General features: G+C 45.3%; 2 protein-coding genes across 5 annotated transcripts in view; one reads left to right on the top strand and one right to left on the bottom strand.

Annotated features, from left to right (window-relative positions):
- The window catches only part of SAMD12 (sterile alpha motif domain containing 12), a 413,152-nt gene extending 406,313 nt beyond the window's left edge, over positions 1-6,839 (bottom strand). The window contains exon 1 of the mRNA XM_079902468.1: positions 6,702-6,839. Coding sequence (XP_079758594.1) covers positions 6,702-6,714 — 13 coding nt within the window. The 5' untranslated portion in view covers positions 6,715-6,839. The remainder of the gene's footprint in view (positions 1-6,701) is intronic.
- Positions 6,840-7,057: 218 nt separating this feature from the next.
- The window catches only part of COLEC10 (collectin subfamily member 10), a 451,965-nt gene continuing 438,074 nt past the window's right edge, over positions 7,058-20,948 (top strand). For 2 of the 4 annotated variants that reach the window (XM_079901501.1, XM_079901496.1), the window contains exons 1-2: positions 7,058-7,166; positions 11,563-11,659. The gene's annotated coding sequence lies outside the window, so the exon portion shown is untranslated. Of the gene's footprint in view, positions 7,167-11,562; positions 11,660-16,100; positions 16,144-20,948 lie in introns of those variants that run through there. The other 2 variants (XM_079901499.1, XM_079901500.1) reach the window with 2 other exon arrangements.

Genomic DNA, 20,948 nt, shown 5'->3' with positions numbered 1-20,948 from the left:
ACCATCATCTTGTCCAATATTTGCTTAGTGTTTATTGAGCAACTACCAAACCAGGTCCTAAGAGCTCTGATACTGATTGAACCCTCTCAACACGCCTACGAGGTCATCACTACTAATATCCCCATCTGACAGATGAGCAGAGAAGTCTCAGAGCTGCTCAGGCCCACAGCACAAGCCCTTGGCAGGGCTGGGGTTCACACCCAATCTGCCTGCAGAGCTCGTATACTTACAGACGGCACTGTGTGTGCTACAGCTCCCATGGTGGGGCACCAGCAGGCCTGAGGTCACTCTGTACCTATGGCCAATCCACAAACATCCAATCCCTGAAGACGTGGTATTTACTGGACAGAACAGCACCAAACACCTTCTAGAGTATCAAGGGCAGCTGAGAAGCAAAGGAATTGAACTTGCCAGCTGGCTCCTCCCAGCCCCAGGTGCCCTTGGAAAAAGGCTGCAGAAAGAAGGCCGTGGGGCGGCCACCCCTGTCACCTGACAAATGCCACCCCTGTGTGCTCTTCCCTCGGGAGGCGAGCTATAAGAGCAGCTTCTTGCACCCACGCGTTAGAAAAATCAGACTAAATATAGCCAAGTTTGCTCTCATGAGCCAGCTCTGAGCTGCTACATCCACATCAGAAAACTGGGGAAGAATCAGTTTGATTTACAGGAGAGCAGCTTTCCTTGCTTGCTCTTGTAGCTACAAAAGGACCATGGGCAAGATCCAGCGGGGCTGCAGGGAGTGCTGGAGGTCTGGCCAAGCAGATAATCGAGCCCACAGGGAAAGGAACGTACCAGACGTGAGAGGAGCATCCTCATTAATGTTCCTGCCCATGGAGGGCTAAACAACCACAACACCAGGACCTGGGGGGGAGGGTAGCACACATTCCACATACAGCCCTCTGTTCCACGCCCTTCCCCCATTCCCCACCCATCAGTATTATACTCAACAGCTCACTCAAATGCTATCCCCTTGGTTGGGCCATCCCATCCTGTCCAGATCAGAACCAAATGCTCCATTTGTTCTCCGACCGCCCACGTTATGCTGCTTGTACTTTTATTTAGCACTTATATCATGCAGCCTAATCTGAATCTCTGTCTCCAGCCAAGTGGAGGCGGGGGACGGCTAAGCTTCCTTCTTAGTGGCCCCCCCAAATCTAGTAGAGTTCCTTGCACACAGGCAAGGAACTCTCCTGCTTATCAACAGCAAATGCAAAACCTGCCTGAATGCCAGGAGAAGGGAGTTTGCAATTTTCTTCATTAAACGCACAACGTCTGACGCTCAGTCCCCAGAGTTCAGGCACAGGTTTCAGATCCCAGGCTGTCCTTGCTGGGATGTGTCCCACAGCATTACGGATCACAGCTACACCGCCAGAGGTTCTACACCACCTCACCCTTGTTAGCACCAGCCCTAGTTCCTTCTGGCCAAAGAGCACAGCACGACAGACAAGAAAGAAGGGTGGGTGCAGGGGCGTGGCCAGGTAACAGCAGGATTAGACTGAAGCCCTGTCTGAACCAGTTAGAGGTCACGGAGAAGAGCTGGGAGTGGCAGGAACTCCTGCCGCAGCAAGTGCAGAAGCAGGGCTTGGGACCCCACCTCACCCTCACGCACAGTCACTGGACGGAAGTTTTCAGCGAAGCCTTCATGTTCACCACTCTCACGTCCTAAAATAGAGTGATGGATACAAGCTGCTGCCGCAGGACAGTCAGATCTCGTGGGCTAGGGAACAAAATAAATATTAGAAAAAAAGAATAAAAGACCCTTGGTGAAAAGTGAAATGAAAGAGAATCGAGTAGCAGGTAGTTGAACACTAACACCGGGATGCCGCACGGAGCTGAGAGGGAAGCGTGTTGACAGTCGCGCTGCTTTTACAAGCACTCTGCAAGTGAACGCAGCGGGGAGTTCTTCTTGGGGGGCGTGTATAGGGGCTACCACAGAAATCAGATGCACTCATTAGCCTACCCATTCATTCATTCAGTCTGCCATTCATTCACTGATTCGTTTAACAAACCTCACACGGAGTCTACCATGGGCCAGGCGTAAGGCACCATGCCTGCCCTCCGAAAGCACCACCAAGCAGAACTGCACGTAACCCTTGTTCTCAACGTGGAAACGCAGTTAGGAAAAACTGGAGGCAGGCTAGTACCAGGAGAGCCACCGTCCTCCTTACTTCCCGTGTCACAGGGGCAATCCAAGAGAATGGCACTGCTGGTCCCTCTCCGCCCTCTATGGGCTCTCCTCTGGCGAGGAGGAGAAGACAAGTGGTGACGTGAAAGCCTGTGAAAGGGAACAATGCATCCGGAGTTGGGGGCTCTCTCCCTCTGGGTCCCAGATGCCTGCTGCAGGAGCCCATCTTCTCTCTGCTGTCCAGGCTGCCAGTGTTACAGAGGCAGGCGGTCCTGTGAGGGGTAAGCTCGCTGCTGGGGTGCAGTAGTAGCAAACCCACTTTACCATCCGGCCCAAAGTCTGGAAGAATAACCCCTGCACCCTTGTAATCAAGATGATGTCTTTATCCCCCTCTGCGATTGTGACTCAGTTCCGAATGCCAGCAGGGTACAAAGTCATCATTTGCGACTGCTTCTCTTTGCCACGAGGTTCCGAGGTATCTTGTTTTCCCTTTTTTCCCCAGCCGCTGCTATGATTACTTATCCTTACAATATTTTGGTGATGGGAAGTTTCGTTACTCTTTTACAGGAGAAAAACTATAGAACCTGAGCACTGAATGACTAATCAGAGGCCATCTGATGAGTCAGTTTGTTCACTTTGGATGTAAAATGTGAATGCCTTAGCCCAAAGTCATTCAGAACACATAGCCTACAACTGGAAATCTTTCTGGAGGGTGGTGAATATTGGGACTCGTCTTTCTGCCATGGAAGAGGAGCTATTATTCTATTAGATCTGGAATAGAAACACTACGTACAAAATTTATCCACTCCATTTTCTTATACAGCTGAGGATGAAGCAAGGAGGAGATGAAATGTGGCCCAGGAATAGGAAAAGCCTTCTCTTGCTCTGGGGCATTTATACTTCACTCATGAAACAATTACTGAGGTCCAAATAAGTGCCAGACACCAATCTTGGAATACAGAGGTGAATACGGTACTATGCCTGATGAATCCACAGAGGTGAATACGGTACTATGCCTGATGAATCCACTTTTTTCCTCTCCCTTCAACCCATTAATATTAGAAAACAGCGCCTCAATGAAGACAACTGTCTACGCAATCTGTCCACGGAGAAGGGATTACTCTCGGTTTCTACAGGCTACCTCCTTTCTAGAGGTCCTAGTTCTCCAGCTATTTGCAGTAATTTCTTATAATCTTTTTTTAAGACAATGGATGCCAATACAATCCCAATCGGAATGCAGACCATAACGTGGTCTGTGGCTGGAAAGCACAGCTTTAAGCTGCCCATAAATGTAAGGCTTGGGTCACAACCAGATTAGGGAGTAGACATAGGATGCTGTAATTAATTTAAAGAAAGCCTAACCCAGGGTAGCCATAAAATAACTCCAAGCTACAAGTTTAGCAAAATGAATGAGCCCCCTACTTGCTCTTAATACTTTTACAAGTTCAAGCTTACTTAAGAAAACAGGTTACACATTGTAAGAAAAACAAAACAAAAAAAACTTCTAATTTGCTACTAATTACAAAGACTGGCATGAGTAAGTGAAAGTTCAGGATACAAAACAGGTTCCAAACAGTACCGCTTTTTTTTTATAGGAGAAGTATGGGAGGGAGTGCAAGTAATATTTACTGAGAATCCATGTCCTAGCCACTCTTAATAAGCCCTTTCCTTTATTTAATCTTCACAACTTTAGTGGGACCTCAACAGTAGTGTGCCCATGTTTTCCAGATGCAGAAACTAAACCTCAGATGTTAAGCAACATGTATTATATGTCCTATTCCATTTCCTCTGGCAATATTCCTTATTCTCTAAATCAGTGTTTCTCAGTGAGCTTGGGGAAATTGGTTGTTCCTTGGTTTTGGGTTGGGAATTTTGTATGAGACAGCCATGCACTATAGGACACTTAGGACATCCTTGGCCCATGGGCATAAAATATCAATACCAGCCCCTGCATATCTCAAACATGCCCTAGGAGGACAATGTCCCTCCTCAGGTGAGAGCCACTGCCTTCAAACCTCTCAAAAGTTCCTTATTTTATGGCATTTGGGCTCCTAAGAAAGCCCCATGCACCCGTATGGAGTCAGTTACAAAGGCTCCATGGATTTATTTCCCATGCATTTCATGGGCATTTATTGAGTACCAGTCATGGGTCAGGTAGCGTACTATTGCCTGGGAGTATAAATTCAAAGAGTACATGGTCCCCACTCCCCAGGGGCTGTAGCCTTAGAGTCTAGTGAGAGACATGAAGTACCGCAAGTGTTAAATGTAAGCACAGGGGCTTCCCTTGTGGTGCAGTGGTTGAGAGTCCGCCTGCCGATGCAGGGGACACGGGCTCGTGCCCCGGTCTGGGAAGATCCCACATGCTGTGGAGCGGCTGGGCCCGTGAGCCACGGCCGCTGAGCCTGTGCGTCCGGAGCCTGTGCTCCGCAACGGGAGAGGCCACACCAGTGAGAGGCCCACGTACCACAAAAAAAAAAAAAAATGTAAGCACAGGTGCTGAGGAGACAATGCAGGAGGCACCTCCCACAGACCGGGCAGAGCACTCAGAAGGCAGAGGGAAGGGAGGGTTGAGACAGGTTCCCAGAGGAGCTGAAGTTTTCCCTGAGCCTTGAAAGACCAAATGAGAGTAGCTAGGAAGGGCCAAGTTCAAACCAAGAAAGCTGCCTTTGTAAAGACCAGAGATAGGAATATTTGCAGTCAAAGTTTAAAATATTCCCTTTATTCTTCAAGTTGAGGCCTCATTGTGATTCAAACTCAGGATCTCCTGTTTACTAGACAGGCACTTTAACCAAACAAGTCAATAGAAAATAAAATAAGCTCTCCACAGTCCAGGCATACTTCCTTTCAAAGCCTTTGTTTTCGTAAGGTCTGGCTTCGCTGGTATAATAACCCATCAGACAAGATATATGACTAATTCTACTTCTTCCAGCGAGCAGGAAATTGCTTTCAAGTACATCATGGACTGGAACCCAGTGGGAGTGCCCTTCACTTGAGGACACAGAAGAGTGAGGAAGAGAAGAGATAATGTCATCTGAGGGGTGAGGTAGAGAGGTGCCAGTAGGTCAACAACTTGCCCTTAGCCTCAAGCTCAGAATGAACTTTATCTTGTGTTTTTTTTCATCTAAAGTCTTGTCTCAGTTACCATCAACCGTAACAATGCAAAAAGCCAGATTCTCACCCTATTATTACATTTGCACAGAAAACTCTGGTTATTTGTTTTTTTCAAAGCCATATATATGAGATTTATATAGGTGTATATAGATTTATATATATATATGTATAAACTTAAAAGCCAAATATATAAGAACAGTAAAGGTAGGTAGATAGGTGGATAGAAGTGCCCAGCTTGGGATCTCTGAACCTGAGACAGTTTCCTGAGTTAATGGGTGCTGACCACAAGAGCTGGGTTATTGCCACTTCAAGTTGTTAAGTAATTACAAAGAGAGCAAGAGTCAGATTAGTTCAGTTGCTCTCACCTGGGGTGGGTAGGGGAGGGGGACGCCAGCAAACCCTTGTGGCTCCTTCTTGCTTTCAGCCTCCAAGGAACAGGCTCACTTCCCCTTGGCAAGGAGTCTGCTGCAGCTGGCAGGCATGCCCTCTTTTTCCAACACCAACTTCCCCTCTGACCTGAGCCACACTCAGAAGCCATAATTCTGTAAATGAACTTACACTCCCCTTTAGTCCCATGATCATTTCAATTTATCATTCAGGCACAGTGTGGCTGCTCGTTTGACACCACAAACACGTCTGGCCCACATATTTTTCCCCCAGAAACTACCCTCAACAAGAAAGCCAGTCTTCCAAGGTGAGAGCATCTGAAATGAAAACTTGGGATCCCACACAAACCGCCTGTCCCTGCTTTCAACCAGGCAGTTCAAAGGTGGCAACATCATAGAGCCCAAACTGCAAAGCCAAAGGCCAAAATTATAGGAGGAAAGCAGAAGGTGGGCTTCAAAGAAAAGGATTCACCCCAATGTAAGAGGCTGGCTGTCCTTATTCCTAGCTGATTCCATTTCGTTTCTATAAACTTTGCTAACCTCGGGAGGGTTGTATAAAGAGACAGGTGTCGGGACACCTCCACCCTCTGGGTACATCTGCTGCTATCGCTGCTGCGTACACACGACGAGGGGCCCTCGACCCAACAGCAGTCCATGCTTCCCGATGACGCACCTGGCGAGGGTCCTCTCCCATGTGTGGAGGCCAAAGTGAGCATCCTCAACCTCGAGGTCACCGAGCCGGCCCTGGCGGGATGCGGCAGCGAAAAGGGCACCTCGGGGCTGAGACCTCCAAGCGCTCTCTCAGGCTTTTCCCCCATATCCAGCACATCATTTCGCATTAGGGACACTCTTCGCCTCCAACCCGAGAGTGCTACGCATCTACCTGTCTTTCCAAAGTAACTGAATAAAGCACCTACTGGCTCTCCGTGGCTCAGGTGAGTGCCAAGAGGTGTAAGAGGAAAGGGCCCGCTTGCCACCACCCACTTTCCTCTCCTCCCCAAGCTTCCCCAAGCTTCATCGGGGATGTGTGTATCGGGGTGCGCGGGTTAAGAGGGGGCTTAAAATGCCCAAGCGTCCCTTACCTTCCACAGCCATTCTCTCAGAGCTTCCCTAACGCATGCATAATTTTCTGGGCCGAGATACTCCTCCTGCCCCGCGCTCCCCTCCCGCCTCGCGCTTTCGCCTAAATATTCTGCGCTCATCTGCTCCAGGACCAACCTGCCGCGGTCACGCAAAGCGAGGCTGGCGGCTCCCGGCTCGGCGCAGAGCAGCCTGGGAATTGTAGTTCCATCTCTTTCCTCAGACCCAGGAGAGCACCCCGAGTCCTGAGAAGGGCACGGCCCCGCCTCCACACTGGGATGGCATCGCCGGCTTCATCGGGCCCAGGCAGAGAAATCCCTCTTGGCGGGGCGGGGGGTCTCGTGAGTAGACCCGGGGACCCTGGGAGGTAGCGGGGACTACATTTCCCAAGATGCCGTGCGCTGGATTTCGTTCCGCGCCGGGAGCTGAGACCCGTGATTGAGCTCTTCCCTGTTGATTAGAAGTGGGTAAGCACCTGGCAGGGCTCGTGCGGGAGGCAGGCGGCGGCGGGGTTTGTGGTGTGACCTTCTGGGCTTGTCACTGGCCTCCTTGGCCACCCAGTTAGTGAGGGGAGCAGAGCCGCCGGCCGGCTCTGTTTTTCCGCCTGGGCCAGAGAGCCGCTGCACAGGGTGCGGTTGAAACTTGTTCCTCTGAGACCTGGGAAGTGGGTTAGGGAGAATCTTGCGAGGTGATACAGCTGTATTCTGATCCTCCAGGTGATTCAGGTGGCTAAACACTTCGCGTAGGCATGGGGGATGGCCTAAAAAACCCGAACAGGTATCACCCCTAAGGGGTTATTAGAAACAAAATCTGGGAACCAGGATTCCACCTGAGGATGTCAGATGATGGAAACCTGTGTGGCTTCCAAGACAGGAGGCTTTCAGCTTGACTGGTCTGGGAGCCCCTTGGCGGTCAGTGATAGGGCCTAATAATTAACAGCATCTGAGAGTGTTCTTTCAACTTACGAAACTTCTGTCCTAACTCCAGGTTCTGGGAGTGCTATAAGCAGACAGGAAAAAGAATCACGCTGAAGGCAGTAGAATTCCAGAGCTGGTAAATACTGATAAGAATGAAGTTCCCAGACTTTTTTTCCCGCGTGTGGAAATACAGATGCAATTATCGCTGGTAGAGGTGAGGGAATGGCCTTGGGAACAGATCAGACTCAGGACTCCAGTAAGATTTTTAAAGGCCTGGAGCTCAGAATTTCATATGGTCCACCCAGCCCCCAGCTCTTTGCCCCTACCCCATATTTAATTTTTAAAGAAATTACTCTGGAAAATAACTCCAAGGAAATACAAGGATTCGATTCTTCCTGTCATGATGACTACTTAGATTTTCTTTGTCCCTCTTGGTGATAATTTTTTTTTTTTTAAACACTGAACAGTTTTGTTTCTGAGCGCATATGTGCACACCTGTTTTTGTGGTCACTAGGTATGTGCTTAGTCCTCCTATTGGGTAACATGGCCGTGTCTGGGTACTTTTAAAAATACCTGTAACCAGTTAATGCCCTTGGTGATACTTTAACTCTGAGTTCATGGAGCTGTATGCAATTCAAACACAAGCCTTCCATCCTTGGTACAGTAGAGAGAGTCCTGTTCAGTGAGACATGCTTGCCATGGGCAAAATAAGTTAAAATAATGATAATATTAATAATACCAATGCTGACAAAGTGCATCAGAATCTCTGGAGGTAGGGCTCCCATCCCCAGCACTGCTTTTTCTTTTTTCAAGGACTTCAGGAGATTCTAATCTGTAGCTTCTATTGCACAATCTTGATAAAGGGATAGAGACCAAAATGCCTGGGTAAGAAGGAAAGAGGGGGTATATTGGGCATTCCTCTCTGTTTCCTGCTCTGTTAACCTGTCACTGAGTCTTGTTGCATCTTCCTGAGTGTGGGCTTCCTCTCTACTCTCTCTGCTGTATTTAAGTAATGTCAGTGCCTCCACTGGTTCCACGAGGTCAGGGATGGACTCTGGTACTGCTGACCTTTGATGTTCCAGCCACCAGCACTGTCTGGCACATAATAAATATTTAATACATATATTATGTGTTTATAAATAATGCCTGGCTGAAGGAGTGTGTGAATAAGCTACCTAATGATGATTAGGTCTCCATTTTCCCCCATGAAACTGCAAGTTCGTATTTCACTTTTGTTTGTTTTAATGTTTCATACTCTTCGAAGTAGATATTTTCATCAATTCAAAAATGACCTAGAGACAAGTTAATCTAAGCCCCCTCATTTCACAGTTAAGGCAGAAAAGTTGAAGGGCTTGCCCAGATCACACTGTGGCCAAACAGTGTCCACAACTGGTCCAGACCAAGGCTCTTTTGGCGAGGACAGGGGTGGGTTGGGGGAAGATTTCTGTTGCTCTAGACACAGCTCAGCTTGGTTTGATGGCTTAGCTTTAAGTCAAAGAGGCTGGGGCAGCTTTGTTCCTCACTGCTGGTTTGTGGGTAGGTTGGGGGAACTCTGCCCCAGGCTGAAGGAGGAAGCCATTCTCCTAGCAATGGCAGAGGAGCAAGAGGACAAAAGGAAGTGTGCAAGGCCTTTTAAGGCCTGGCTCTGAACTGGGGCACTGTCGCTTCTTCCCCCATGTCATTTGTCAAAGCAAGTCACATGGCCAACCTCAAAGTTGGGGTGTGAGGAAATATACTCTGGCCATGAAGAAGCCATGGCAAGGATGCGAATGCAGGGAGGGATGAAGAATTGGGTTAACTCCTCAGTCTCTACAATGACTGTGTATTAGCCTCCTGTGGCTGCTGTCACGAAGTTCTGTAAGATGGGTGGCTGAAAACAATGGAAATCTACTCTTTCACGGTCCTAGAGGCTAGAATTCTGAAATCCAGGTGTTGGTGGGGCCATACTTCCTCTGAAGGCTGTAGGGAAGCATCCTCTTTTGCCTCTTCCTAGCTTCTAGTCTAAGTTGCTAGCGATCCTTGGGGTTCCTTGGCTTGCAGCTACATCGTTGCCATCTCTGCCAACATCATCACATGGTGGTCTTCCTCATGAGTATGTCTCTGTCTCTAAATCTCTCGTATGAGGACACCAGTCATTGGATTTAGGGCCAACCCTGATCCAGTATGATTTCACCTTAATTCGATTACATCTACAAAAACCCCATTTCCAAATAAGGTCACATTCACAAGTATCTGGGGTTAGGAATCCAACATATCTATCTGGGGGACACAATTCAACCCACAGCAGACTGGAACCTTCTACCATCTTTTATAAACTAGAGCAGTTGTTCTCAAGGGCTGGGTGCTGAACCCAGCACATGAGCATCACCTGGGAGCTGGTTAATTAAAATTCTTGGGCTTAAACCCAGACCTACTGAATCAGAAACTTAGAGGTTTAGGATCCAGCAATCTGTGGTGTCACAAGTCTGCCAAGTGACTTTATTTCATGCTAAAGTTTGAGAACCACTACCAAAGAAGACATTAGGACCCAGACTTTGCAAAGAGGTCAATTTAGCCATTGTTCTTAAAAAGGAGGGAGAAGTGGGACCCAATCCCGATTGGGTGCCGGCCGTTGTGTATCTGCATGTGTGTGTTTCTGAGTACAGAGGGGTGCTAGAATAAGCAATGGGGGCATTTTGCTGGTGGCAAAGTGACGGGGGGAAGGTGCTAGAAATAGAGCAGGTTTAACCAATTCACTGAGTACTAAGGATATAATTTTAAGGAATCTAGGTCCTATTTGCCTCCTGGAATAGTGGAGTTGTATAAGCAGTGTTCTTATACTCCAGAGTCATCACAATGAATCTTCATTTTGTGTGGGTGTGAGAAAGATGGGAGGGGTCATCGGGGCTGGCTCCTGAGTCTGGCCTGAGCTATGCTGGGAAGAAAATGAGAAAATGTAGGCAAGGCTTTGAACAGTGTTCAGTACATTTGTGGAAATGATTATTACCAAAGACCTGTTGCTGACTCCACAGTTCTGTCTTCAGCCAGTTCTGGAAAAGTATGACCCTGGGAGCCCTGTGGCTGTATGTGCCACAGGTGAATACAGCATTTCAGGCGTGGGGCACGGGAAGTTAATTTACCAGAGAGCCACATGTAACGTTCAGCTAAACTTGGCAAAGCGCTGTCAGAGCTTAGGTGGGGTTAGATTCTCCAATAAAAATGGAGAGTAAAAATAAAAAATGGGCAACTTTGCCCTTGAAAATGGTTTACATTGCCTTTGAAATACAGGACATGTAATTTTTTTTTTTTTTGCGGTACACGAGCCTCTCACTGTCGTGGCCTCTCCCGTTGCGGAGCACAGGCTCCGGACGCGCAGGCTCAGCAGCCATGGCTCACGGGCCCAGCCGCTCCGCGGCATGTGGGATCTTCCCGGACAGGGGCACGAACCCCTGTCCCCTGCATCGGCAGGCAGACTCTCAACCGCTGCGCCACCAGGGAAGCCCAGGACATGTAATTTTTTATATATACAGTACTGCAGAATAATTTCCTAGCACACCAAAATTGGAAAACATAAAGAAAACACTATTAGGAAAGTCTTTAAGCAAATGTCCGTATATTTAAAGTATTCTTCCTTTAAAATAACAATCAAATTCCTAATTGTGAATGGGGCGATGGATAGACAGTGCTGAACTCTAATATCTTAATATACTGTTTGGTTTTGTGGGGATTAAATGAGAGAACTATTCCATCTTAGAATAGAGGCAGTTTTCTAAAGAAATGGGAGTTTGTTCAATAGATTTAACCTACCTATATGAATCAAACACTAATGGAGTGGTTATGATTTGCCAGAAATCCGTCTAAGTGCTTTAAAAACACCCCAGCATTCTGGCTTTGCAGGCCATGTGCTTAACCACTATACAATCTCACCTTTCTAATTTTTCACATATTGTGTTTCCACCATATTCAGTTTTGCAGAGTGCGGACCAAGGTCAAAACTTGGAGCTGGATACGCTGATATCAGGTGTGGACCCAAAGGAACCACTCCACGTGCCTCTTCTTGAACAGTGGGCAAGTAACATGGATAAAACTTCTACAGCCTTTTCTTTGTATGCTTTTCTTATTTTCCCAGAGGCAGAAAATATAGCATATTGTGTTGTTGCAGGAGGAAAGAATGGGGTTGAGCCTTCGTGGTTAGAGATGAGAAAAGTCTATCCGTTGTCAGAAAGTAAGAGTCGGGGGAATTCATGCAGTCAGAGACCAATAAAAGGCACTGCAGGCGCTGATTACTGTCCTCATGAACCTGCAGGCATGATCTAGGGCTCAACCTTAATGTCTGCCAAACTCAAAGAAGTTAAAGAAAAATGGGACATAGGGCGATGATTTAGATTGCACCTGGGAGAGAAAGAACGCAGGACCCAAGATGTGCCTTGTGAGATAAGGCCAGCATTAGCATAGTGCAGACTCAGGCTTTGCCTTCTACTTGCTTTTTCCAGCCCATGGTAACTGTTAGAGAAGAATTTGGTCTTTGAAAGGTATTTCTGTAAGGTCTGGTTTCATTCAAGAATCCCCAAAGCTGAAAATGTGAATTTTACGGGAGCGGGGGAAACTATCTGCAAACTTTTGCCCCACAGGTTTAAATGCTAATGGGGTAGTATCTGTTAAGGTGTCTTAATTGATGCAGACTGTATTTGTTAAGGCAATCTCTGCCTTCCTCATACAACCCTTTTATGGACCCTTGGGGGTCCTTGTTCTCGTCCCCTGGGCTGGTCTCAGGCAAAAAAGCAAACCCAACCGCAAAGCCTCCCCAAGGCCCTGTTTCCTTATAGGGCTCCCTTATGTGTGCTGTATGTTTCATTGACTGTCTTTGGAGACACAGTGATGGAGTAGAAATACCCTGGACCCTAGAAACCTATAGATCTCAGTTGAAATCTGCCTCTCACCACAACCAGCTGGGTGAACTGAGCAAAGTAACATCTCCACCTTGGTTTCCTTATCTATGAAATGGATAACAATATATTCCTTTCAGGGCTTTTTGAGGATAAGTTATCTATCTTTCTAATATTCACCCCGAAGTTCGTGGCTTAAAATAATAAACATTTATTATCTCACCCAATTTCTGTGGTTCAGAGAATCTGAGAGCAGCTTAGCCAGGTGATTCTAGTTCGAGGTCTCTCATGAGGTTGCAGTCAAGATGCTGGCCAGGGCTGCAATCATCTGAAGGCTTGACTGGGGCTGGAGGATCCACTGCTGTGGTGGCTCCTCACACACCTGGCAAGTTATTGCTGGCTGTTGGTAGGAGACCTCAGTACCTTGCAGCAAGCACCTCTTCATGGGACTACTGGATTGTCCTCACAAAGTGACGGTGGCTTCCCCCAGAGAGAGTGATCCAAGGAGGAAACCACATGTCTTCTGTGACCTCATCTCGGAAATCATACGTCATCACTTCTGCCTATTCTACTTGTTAGAAGTGAGCCACTTAGTCTAGAGCCACTTAGTCTAGCCAGTGCTCAAGGGGAGGGGAATTAGGCTCTGCATTTTGAAGGGAGCATCTAAGAATTTATGGACATATTTTAAATCACCATAAGAGATAGCATAAGTAAGATTCTTCGAATAAGTGTTTAGTGAATGCAAGGCTTAAATAGTATCTTGTTGTTCATCTCTCCAGTACCTACAACAGTGCTTGGCAAATAGCAAGCATCCTAAGTGGTGAGATAACATTTATTATATAATGAGCTAAAGTTACTGCTTGCCTTGTGTCAGGCTTTGTGCTAAGCATTTTCAACGGAATAGCTCATTTCATCTTCACAATAACCCTGGGAAATGGTTGCTACTCTATTATGATCCCAATTTTACAGTTGGGAAAACTGAAGTATGCACAGAGAAGTTAAGAAATTTCTTGGATGTTAACAGATGGAGGGGTGTGATAGAGCCAGGAATTGGTCTCACATAGTCAACTCGAGGATGGAGCTTTTAACCACAAAACTATGGGTCTTCCTACAATTCAAGGCCTGTAAAACCATTCATGTGAAATATTCCCCCCTTTGAAATTTATTTGTCCTGGACTACTTTGAGAGTGGCAGAAAATGATACTTGAATTGTGACGTCTATATCTTGGGGCACTTCTTCTCAGATCTAGAATGCCCTAAAAATTCCCAGCCAAGATTTCAGAATGTGAAGCCCAGGAGTTCCTCCCCTACACTCTTCCTTTCTCCACTGTTGGATAAAACACTTACACGGCCCTCTCCTTTCTTCTGTCCTGCACTTTAAGTTTCTCTTTTTTTTTTTTAAGATTTTTTTGATGTGGACTATTTTTTTAAGTCTTTGTTGAATTTGTTACAATACTGCTTCTGTTTTATGTTTTTGGCTTTTTGGCCACGAAGCATGTGGGATCTTAGCTCCCTGACCAGGGATCGAACCCACACCCCCTGCATTGGAAGGCGAAGTCTCAACCACTGGACTGCCAGGGAAGTCCCTAGGTTTCTCCTTGAAACTTTGATATTTGAAGGTCCTAAGGCTAAATATAAGTTTGAAAACTGCCCAACTAGAAGATCTTAAAGATCCCTTCCTACTCTACAGTTTTATGATGACGTGAGTCCTCCTTCTTTGTGCTTCCTTATCCTTAGAGAAATTAGTGACCAAGTCTGGTCAATTTGTCCTCAACAACTACTCTGTTGACTCCTTTTCTCATCCCTTAGCCACCGTCTTCATTCTACACCTGATGAGAGCTGGGATTGAAACATTTAGCCATCCCAAACAGAGCTCTCATCTCCAGGCATTCTTACCTCCAAACTATCTTGTGTCCAGTGACCACATAAACCTCCAAGAATATCCTCTTTGGTTGTGAAAACCTGTTCTTAAATAAATCCCTTCACTTGGTTGTGTAGCAGTCCTCACACACGGTGCCACAGATATTAGTACATATCAGTAATTTTTGGAGAATGTCGTCTTAAAAGAAGTAGTTTTCTTTAGTGATAGAATTTCCTGAAGATTTTGACATGCTAATATGCAATGTGCATCTTCCTGAGAGAGAGAGAATGTGACCCAAGAGGTTTACTCTCCTGGGCTTGTTGTGGACTCAGGTCAGGAAACTCTCTTGGGTTGTCTATTTGAAAGCTGTTTCTTATTACCGGGCCTCTTAGCTGAGACTTCTTACTTAGTGATGAGCCCCTACTCACTGTACTACACCTTCATAGGTGATATTCCAGAAAGCCATTCCTCAATAACTGTTGCTCTATTTCTCCTTTACTGCCCAACCCTCAGCCTCCCCAGAGCCACCACTTCAGAATATCAATATGTGTGTGTGCACGTATACATATACATAACTTTCTTTACTGAAGGATGGGGTAATTTTATGAGGGAATTGCATAGAGGATTTTTAGGGTAGAGAAACTACTCTGTATGATGCTATAATGATGGATACACATCATTATACATTTTTCCAAACTCATAGAATATACAACACCAAGAGCAAACCCTAATGTAAACGATGGACTTCGGTGATAATGATGTGTCAACACAGGTTCATCAATAATAACAAACGTACCACTCTGATAGGGAATGTTGATAATGTGGGAGGCTATGCGTGTACAGGGGCGGGGGGTACATGAGAATCCTCTGTACTTTCTGCTCAATTTTGCTGAAGCCTAAGGAATTACTGTGCTTTATAGTGTGAAATTTTGGCTAGGAATGTGTGCAGCCTAAAACTGCACTAAAAAATAAAATCTACTTAAAAAAAAAGAAAAGAAAAAATTGAAAGCCAAGTACTAAATATAACTTCTTCAAGGTTCAAAAGTATGCATGTGTGTATGTGTGTGTGTGTGCGTTAACTAAGAAGTCAACCCTTCACTAGATGGGTCCTCTTTGAACACACCCACAATTTCTAATCTGACTTCCCTATCCCTGGTTTTGCCCCTCTATCCAAGAGAGCCTTATCTTCTAGACGTCCCCATTGAAATTCCATTCATGTTCTGGAAAACCCCAACTCCTACCCATTGGGTCCTTCCAGGACCCATTGTGATTCCCCTCATTAAGACGTTTCCCCAAGTCCAAGTTATTAAGTCCAAAATAGCATCCTCGGGTTTTTATTTGGCCAATCAATGATTTCTTCTGACAACCCAACAAGTGGCAGAATGGTACAAGGGAAGGGTCTTGGTGCTCCCAGTTTTACGGCATCATTCAGGTCAGCATTTATCCTCCAAGGCGTATCCCCTTTGGGGTTTTCCTAAAGATACACTTCAAAAAAACTATCAGATCTGTTAGACAGCACATAGCTTACCCTACAGTTATTTTAATTCTCAAAGGGAACACAGTCCCTTTAAACCCTAATAAAAAAAAATATTTTTCAACTGCTTTGTAATTTGCAGTATAACTTTTTCTTCCTTTGAAGGCAGCAAATTTCATTATTATGCAGAATAGTATTACACGCCTTTTATACTCCTTTTTAGTTTGTATCACTTTGGACTTGATGCATAAAGAAAGGAGCCGTGTGCCTCCAGAAGACTTCCCTCCTAGTCATATAAAGGGAACATTTGAAGGACCATTCAAGCAAGTAAGTAGTCAGGCACTGTGCTGGACTCTAGAAAAGGAAACATGAGTAATACAACTTTCCTGCTCTGAGTGTGTGCCTTAAAAGGCATTTATTCATTCATTTGTTGAATGTCAAGTGCATTCTGAGCACCTAATATGTGCCAGGTACTATACTGGGTGGTGGGGAATGTTCTTGACTGGGTTCCGTGGAAACAGACCCTAAGACTGAGAATTGTGAATTGTGCGTGAAGATTTATTGGGGAGTATTCTTGGGTGATGCATGTGAAAGAATGTGAGGATGGCAGGATGGGTCATGGAGAAAAATGGATATTCAGTGAGGTTGCAAATGAGGCCTCTTCCTAACCTACTAGGAGCTCTGGAGCTGAGATAACCCTTTAGAGATTTCCTAAAGTGGCAAGGAGGCCGGGCCATTGTGTGCCATGTCAGCCAGTCATTGGTGGCCTAGTGTCTCTAAGAGGGTCTGTAACTATGTAAAACAAGCCAGTTTTCTGCAGCCTAGGGCAGTGCCCAGCAAGGGACATGGCTTTGAGCCATCAATAATCTATATCCCCAGGAGCTGGGAGATGGGAAGAAATCTGTGTGAGAGCACAACATCCACTATTGGGTTATAGCAGGAACAAGGATCCATTCATGTCCTCAGGGAGTTGATAGTTTAATTGATGAGCCATAGCAGCAAATAGGTGAGTGCAAGTGCAGATAGATTAGTACAAGAGTAAAGTGCTATGAAGACACAGGACAAGAGCATCTAGCCCAGGCTTAGGCATCCTAAGCAGGATTCCCGAAAGGGGTGATGGCAGTGATGATGTAAGGAATTAGGCATGTGAAGGCAGTGAGTGTGGAAACTGTTAGAAAGAGTCTTCCTAGTAAAGAGGACAGTGTGTGCAAAAATGAGAACATGGCATGGGGGAACCTTACATAGTTAGGAATGGCTGGAGTGAAAAGTGCATTAGAAGTGGTGCACAGTGAGGCAAAGGAGCTGAGCAAGGGCTTGAACCTGAAGGTTGGACCTGAAGGAGCAAGGACGCCAGGTCCAGCAGTTGGGGACTTGATCATCTCGACAATTACAGTTTCCAGCAGGGAGTTACATGATGAAATGCGCAGTGCGGGAAGATCATTCTAGCTGCAGTGTGGAGAAAGGAATCGAGATAAAAGAGCAACACAGGGTCCCCTATGAGTGACCGTGTGGACAGCTAATTTGTTAATTTCTGGTGAAAAATGGTAGTGACTTAAAATAGAGACATGTCAGTTGCAATGGAGAGAAATGGTTGGATTTGAGAGATATTAAGAAGGCAGAATCCATAAGACTTGACTGATTGGGTATGGGTCCTTAGGGGAAAAGAGGAGTCAACCTCAGATATGTCTTTGAGCCAGAGCAGTCTGGCAGTGGTGTGAAGGATGGGTCTGTGAGAGTGTCAGCCTGAAACAAGGGAGCCAATTAGAGCCGTGATAAACAATGTATTTTTGTACAGGGGCCCACTAAGGAGAAAAAAGAAGTTTCTGGCCATACTCATTTCGTTCAAATGAAAATAACATTATAAAATTCTGTGAAAATTATATTGTATTCTTATAATTTAAATTACCTTTGTTAGAACAATATCAGTGAGAAAATTGGCCCTGCTTTTAGCCACTTAAATATTAATATCTGGGCCAAGTTTAGACATAGCACCACGGAGCTTGTCATTGTTTGGTTGCTTTTTGTGTGGTGCTTTGGACCTCACAGAGAACATTCCAGAGTGTGTTCTTTTTCTATCCTTGATGCCACCTGGCAGGTAGGAATTATTACATTTCTAATATATAGAAGCAGAAAAGGAGGCTCAGAGAAGTGAAATGGCTTCACTTCCCATGTGGCAGAGTTGGTTCTAGAATGTTCATTCATTCAGTGCAGAGTTTCCTGAGGTTGCAGTCACTTCTTGCCAGGCATCACACAAAGATGAAATCAGTGTGCCTGCTTCCTGCTTTTTTCAGCAACCTGAGTCTCTCTCTGCTGGCTACAGGATTGTCTGTCTGCTCAAGAGCAGAGAAACTGAGCCTGGCAGAGAGATATTGCCAGGGTGCCCCAACAGTGCCGCTTTTTCCTGAAGGTGCTGGCCACCTGAGCATTCTTGCTTCCTGACCACGTTCAGGCCACTTCTGGGTGTCCTGCCGTGGGTCATCCTATCAGACTTTTGGTTACTTGGAGCACAGAAGTTGGGAAAGACAGAGGTGGTTTCTACAGATGTAGATTCCTGGGTTGTATAGGGTCTAAAAACCTTCCAACCAAGTAGAACTCGGTTTCTGGGTTGCATTTTGTAGCCAAATGAACTAAATGTAGCCCAAAGAGCTCCACCCCCCAAATCAGTGATACTGTAACCTCCAGGTAAGATGACTCAGCCCTTAATTAGAGCAGAGGTGAGGAAAGGAGGAAAAGGGAGGGAGAGCAGGGGAGGAGAGGGGAGGGATCTGTTCTGAAACTGTCCCTCAGGCGGCACTTGCTGGCTACACAATAGCCTCCTTTTTGACAATCACTTGCAGTGTTAGGTTTTCAGATACAATGAGAAGGGAGTTTGTTTCTTAATCTGGCAATTTAGAAATTAAAGATGTAATTAAATATGATTACAGCTAAGCTTGAAATAGATTTACTGGATATAAACACACACCTACAGATGCACGCATTTCAGGTTTATTCGTTAGTCTCTTCACAAGCACTTTGTAGTCTTTTTTTTCCCCCAGCTTTATTGACGTATAACTGATATATAACACTGTGTAAGTTCAAGGCATACAACATGTTGATTTGATACACTTATCTATTGCAAAATGATTACCAGCATAGAGTTAGCTAACACCTTCATCACATCACATAGTTACCATTTCGTTTTTGTGGTGAGAGCATTTAAGATCTACACTCTTAGCACCTTTTAAGTATGTAAATACAGTATTATTACTATAATCACCATGCTATACATGGTGATTCCCAGAACTTATCTGTCCTATAACTGGAAGTTTATACCCTTTGACCAACATCTCCCCAATTTCCCCCAGTCCCCAGCCTCTGGTAATCACAGGGGCTCTCTCTACGCTCTGTTTCTATGAGTTTGGCTTTTTTAGGTTCCATATATAAGTGATATTGTACAGTATTTCTCCGACTTATTTCATTTAGAATAATGCCTTCAAGGTCCATTCATGTTGTTGCAAATGGCAGTATTTCCTTCTTTCTCATGGATGAATAGTATTTTTTATATTTATACAGTAAGTCCCCTACATATGAACCTTCAAGTTGTGAACTTTCAAAGATGTGAACGTGCGTTTCACATGTCCAGTCACTTAAGTTAATTAACACATCCGGCGTATATTGTCACGTGTGTGCATCCTCTACAAGTGGTTGTGCTTTTGTGTACTTTACAGTACTGTATAGAGTACAGTAGTACAGTATCTTCATTTCAAGCCCAGGATGTCCGGAAGCAAGCATAAAAGCAGGCTGATGTAGCTGGTACTGCTAAGAAGCGCCAAGCAATAACAATGGAAACAAAAGTGAAAATAATTGAGAGAGTGGAGCAAGGCCGTAACCCTGAATGGGGTTTGGAAGAACCTTTGCCCGCAGTTTGTTCACGATTTTCGTGGATTTGAGAAGGTGAATGAGGAGTTCAAAGTGGTCTTCAGCAACTTAGTGACCCTCAGTGAGAAGCTGGAACTAAAGCTGCAAGAGGACGACTTCATTGAACTCCTTGCTGTGCAACACAAGGAGCTTACTAATGACCTGATGGAATTGGAGGTCCAGAGAAAGGACGAAGAGAGACAAGAGGAAAAAGAAGTAACTGAAAAACTGAAGAGATTCTCAGTGCAGGAAATGGCAAGGGGATTTTCTTTATTTGAGGAGGCACTGTTAGTTTTTGAGGCACAGGACCTGAACGTAGAACGGTACACGAAGCTTGCAGCACCTGTTCAGAATGCAATCCAGTGCTACCATGTCATCTATGACAAGAAAAAAAAGAGCTACTACCCAGACATCACTGGATCGTATTTTCAAGAGGGTAGATAGAATTGAATCCAGCAAGGAACCAGAACCTGTGCCATCCGCGTCAGACGTGAGTGAGATTGCAGCTTGCCCTCCGTCTCCTATTGCTGAGGATCCTTCAGCTCTACCATCTCCCACCTCCTCTCCCTCCTCCAGTCAGTAACTCTTCTTGCCTGTTCACTCGGTACCTGCCCCTGTATGCCAGCTGTTGTACTGTACTACTGTACTTTTCAAGGTACTGTACTATAAGATTAAAAATGTTTTCTTTATTTTTTGTGTTTGTTTGCTTTTTATGTATTATTCTTGTGAAAAGTATTATAAATCTATTACAGTACAGTACTATAGAGCCGATTGTGTTAGTTGGGTAACTAGACTAACTTTGCTGGGCTTACAAACAAATTGGATTTATGGACGTGCTCTTGGAATGGAACTTGTTCTTATGTAGGGGACTTACTGTATTTATATTTATATTTATATATTTGGAGAGAGAGAAATCATATCTTCTTTATCCATTTATCTGTTGATGGACACTTAAGTTGTTTCCCTATCTTGGCTACTGTGAATAATGCCGTAATGGACATGGGAAAAGCACTTTGTGGTCTTGATTGTCATGCACGGTTAGTGCAAAGTTTTGGTTTTTGTCATCTTCCTTACTACCTTCTCTGAAGTCTGCCTCTATCCTGAGCAGCCTTAATTTACTTCCGGAGTCCCATGATATTGTCCCTGAAATGCACATCAAATTGAGAAGAGAGCTGCCTTTAGCATTATAAATACTGGTTGTACAGAATTGCAGAATGTCTCTAATTTTAGTTGCA

The sequence above is a fragment of the Stenella coeruleoalba genome (genome assembly GCF_951394435.1).
Source record: "Stenella coeruleoalba genome assembly, chromosome: 17".
NCBI lineage: Eukaryota > Metazoa > Chordata > Mammalia > Artiodactyla > Delphinidae > Stenella > Stenella coeruleoalba.
Note: the sequence above shows the minus strand (reverse complement) of the source record. Positions and strands in the feature narration are given on the sequence as shown.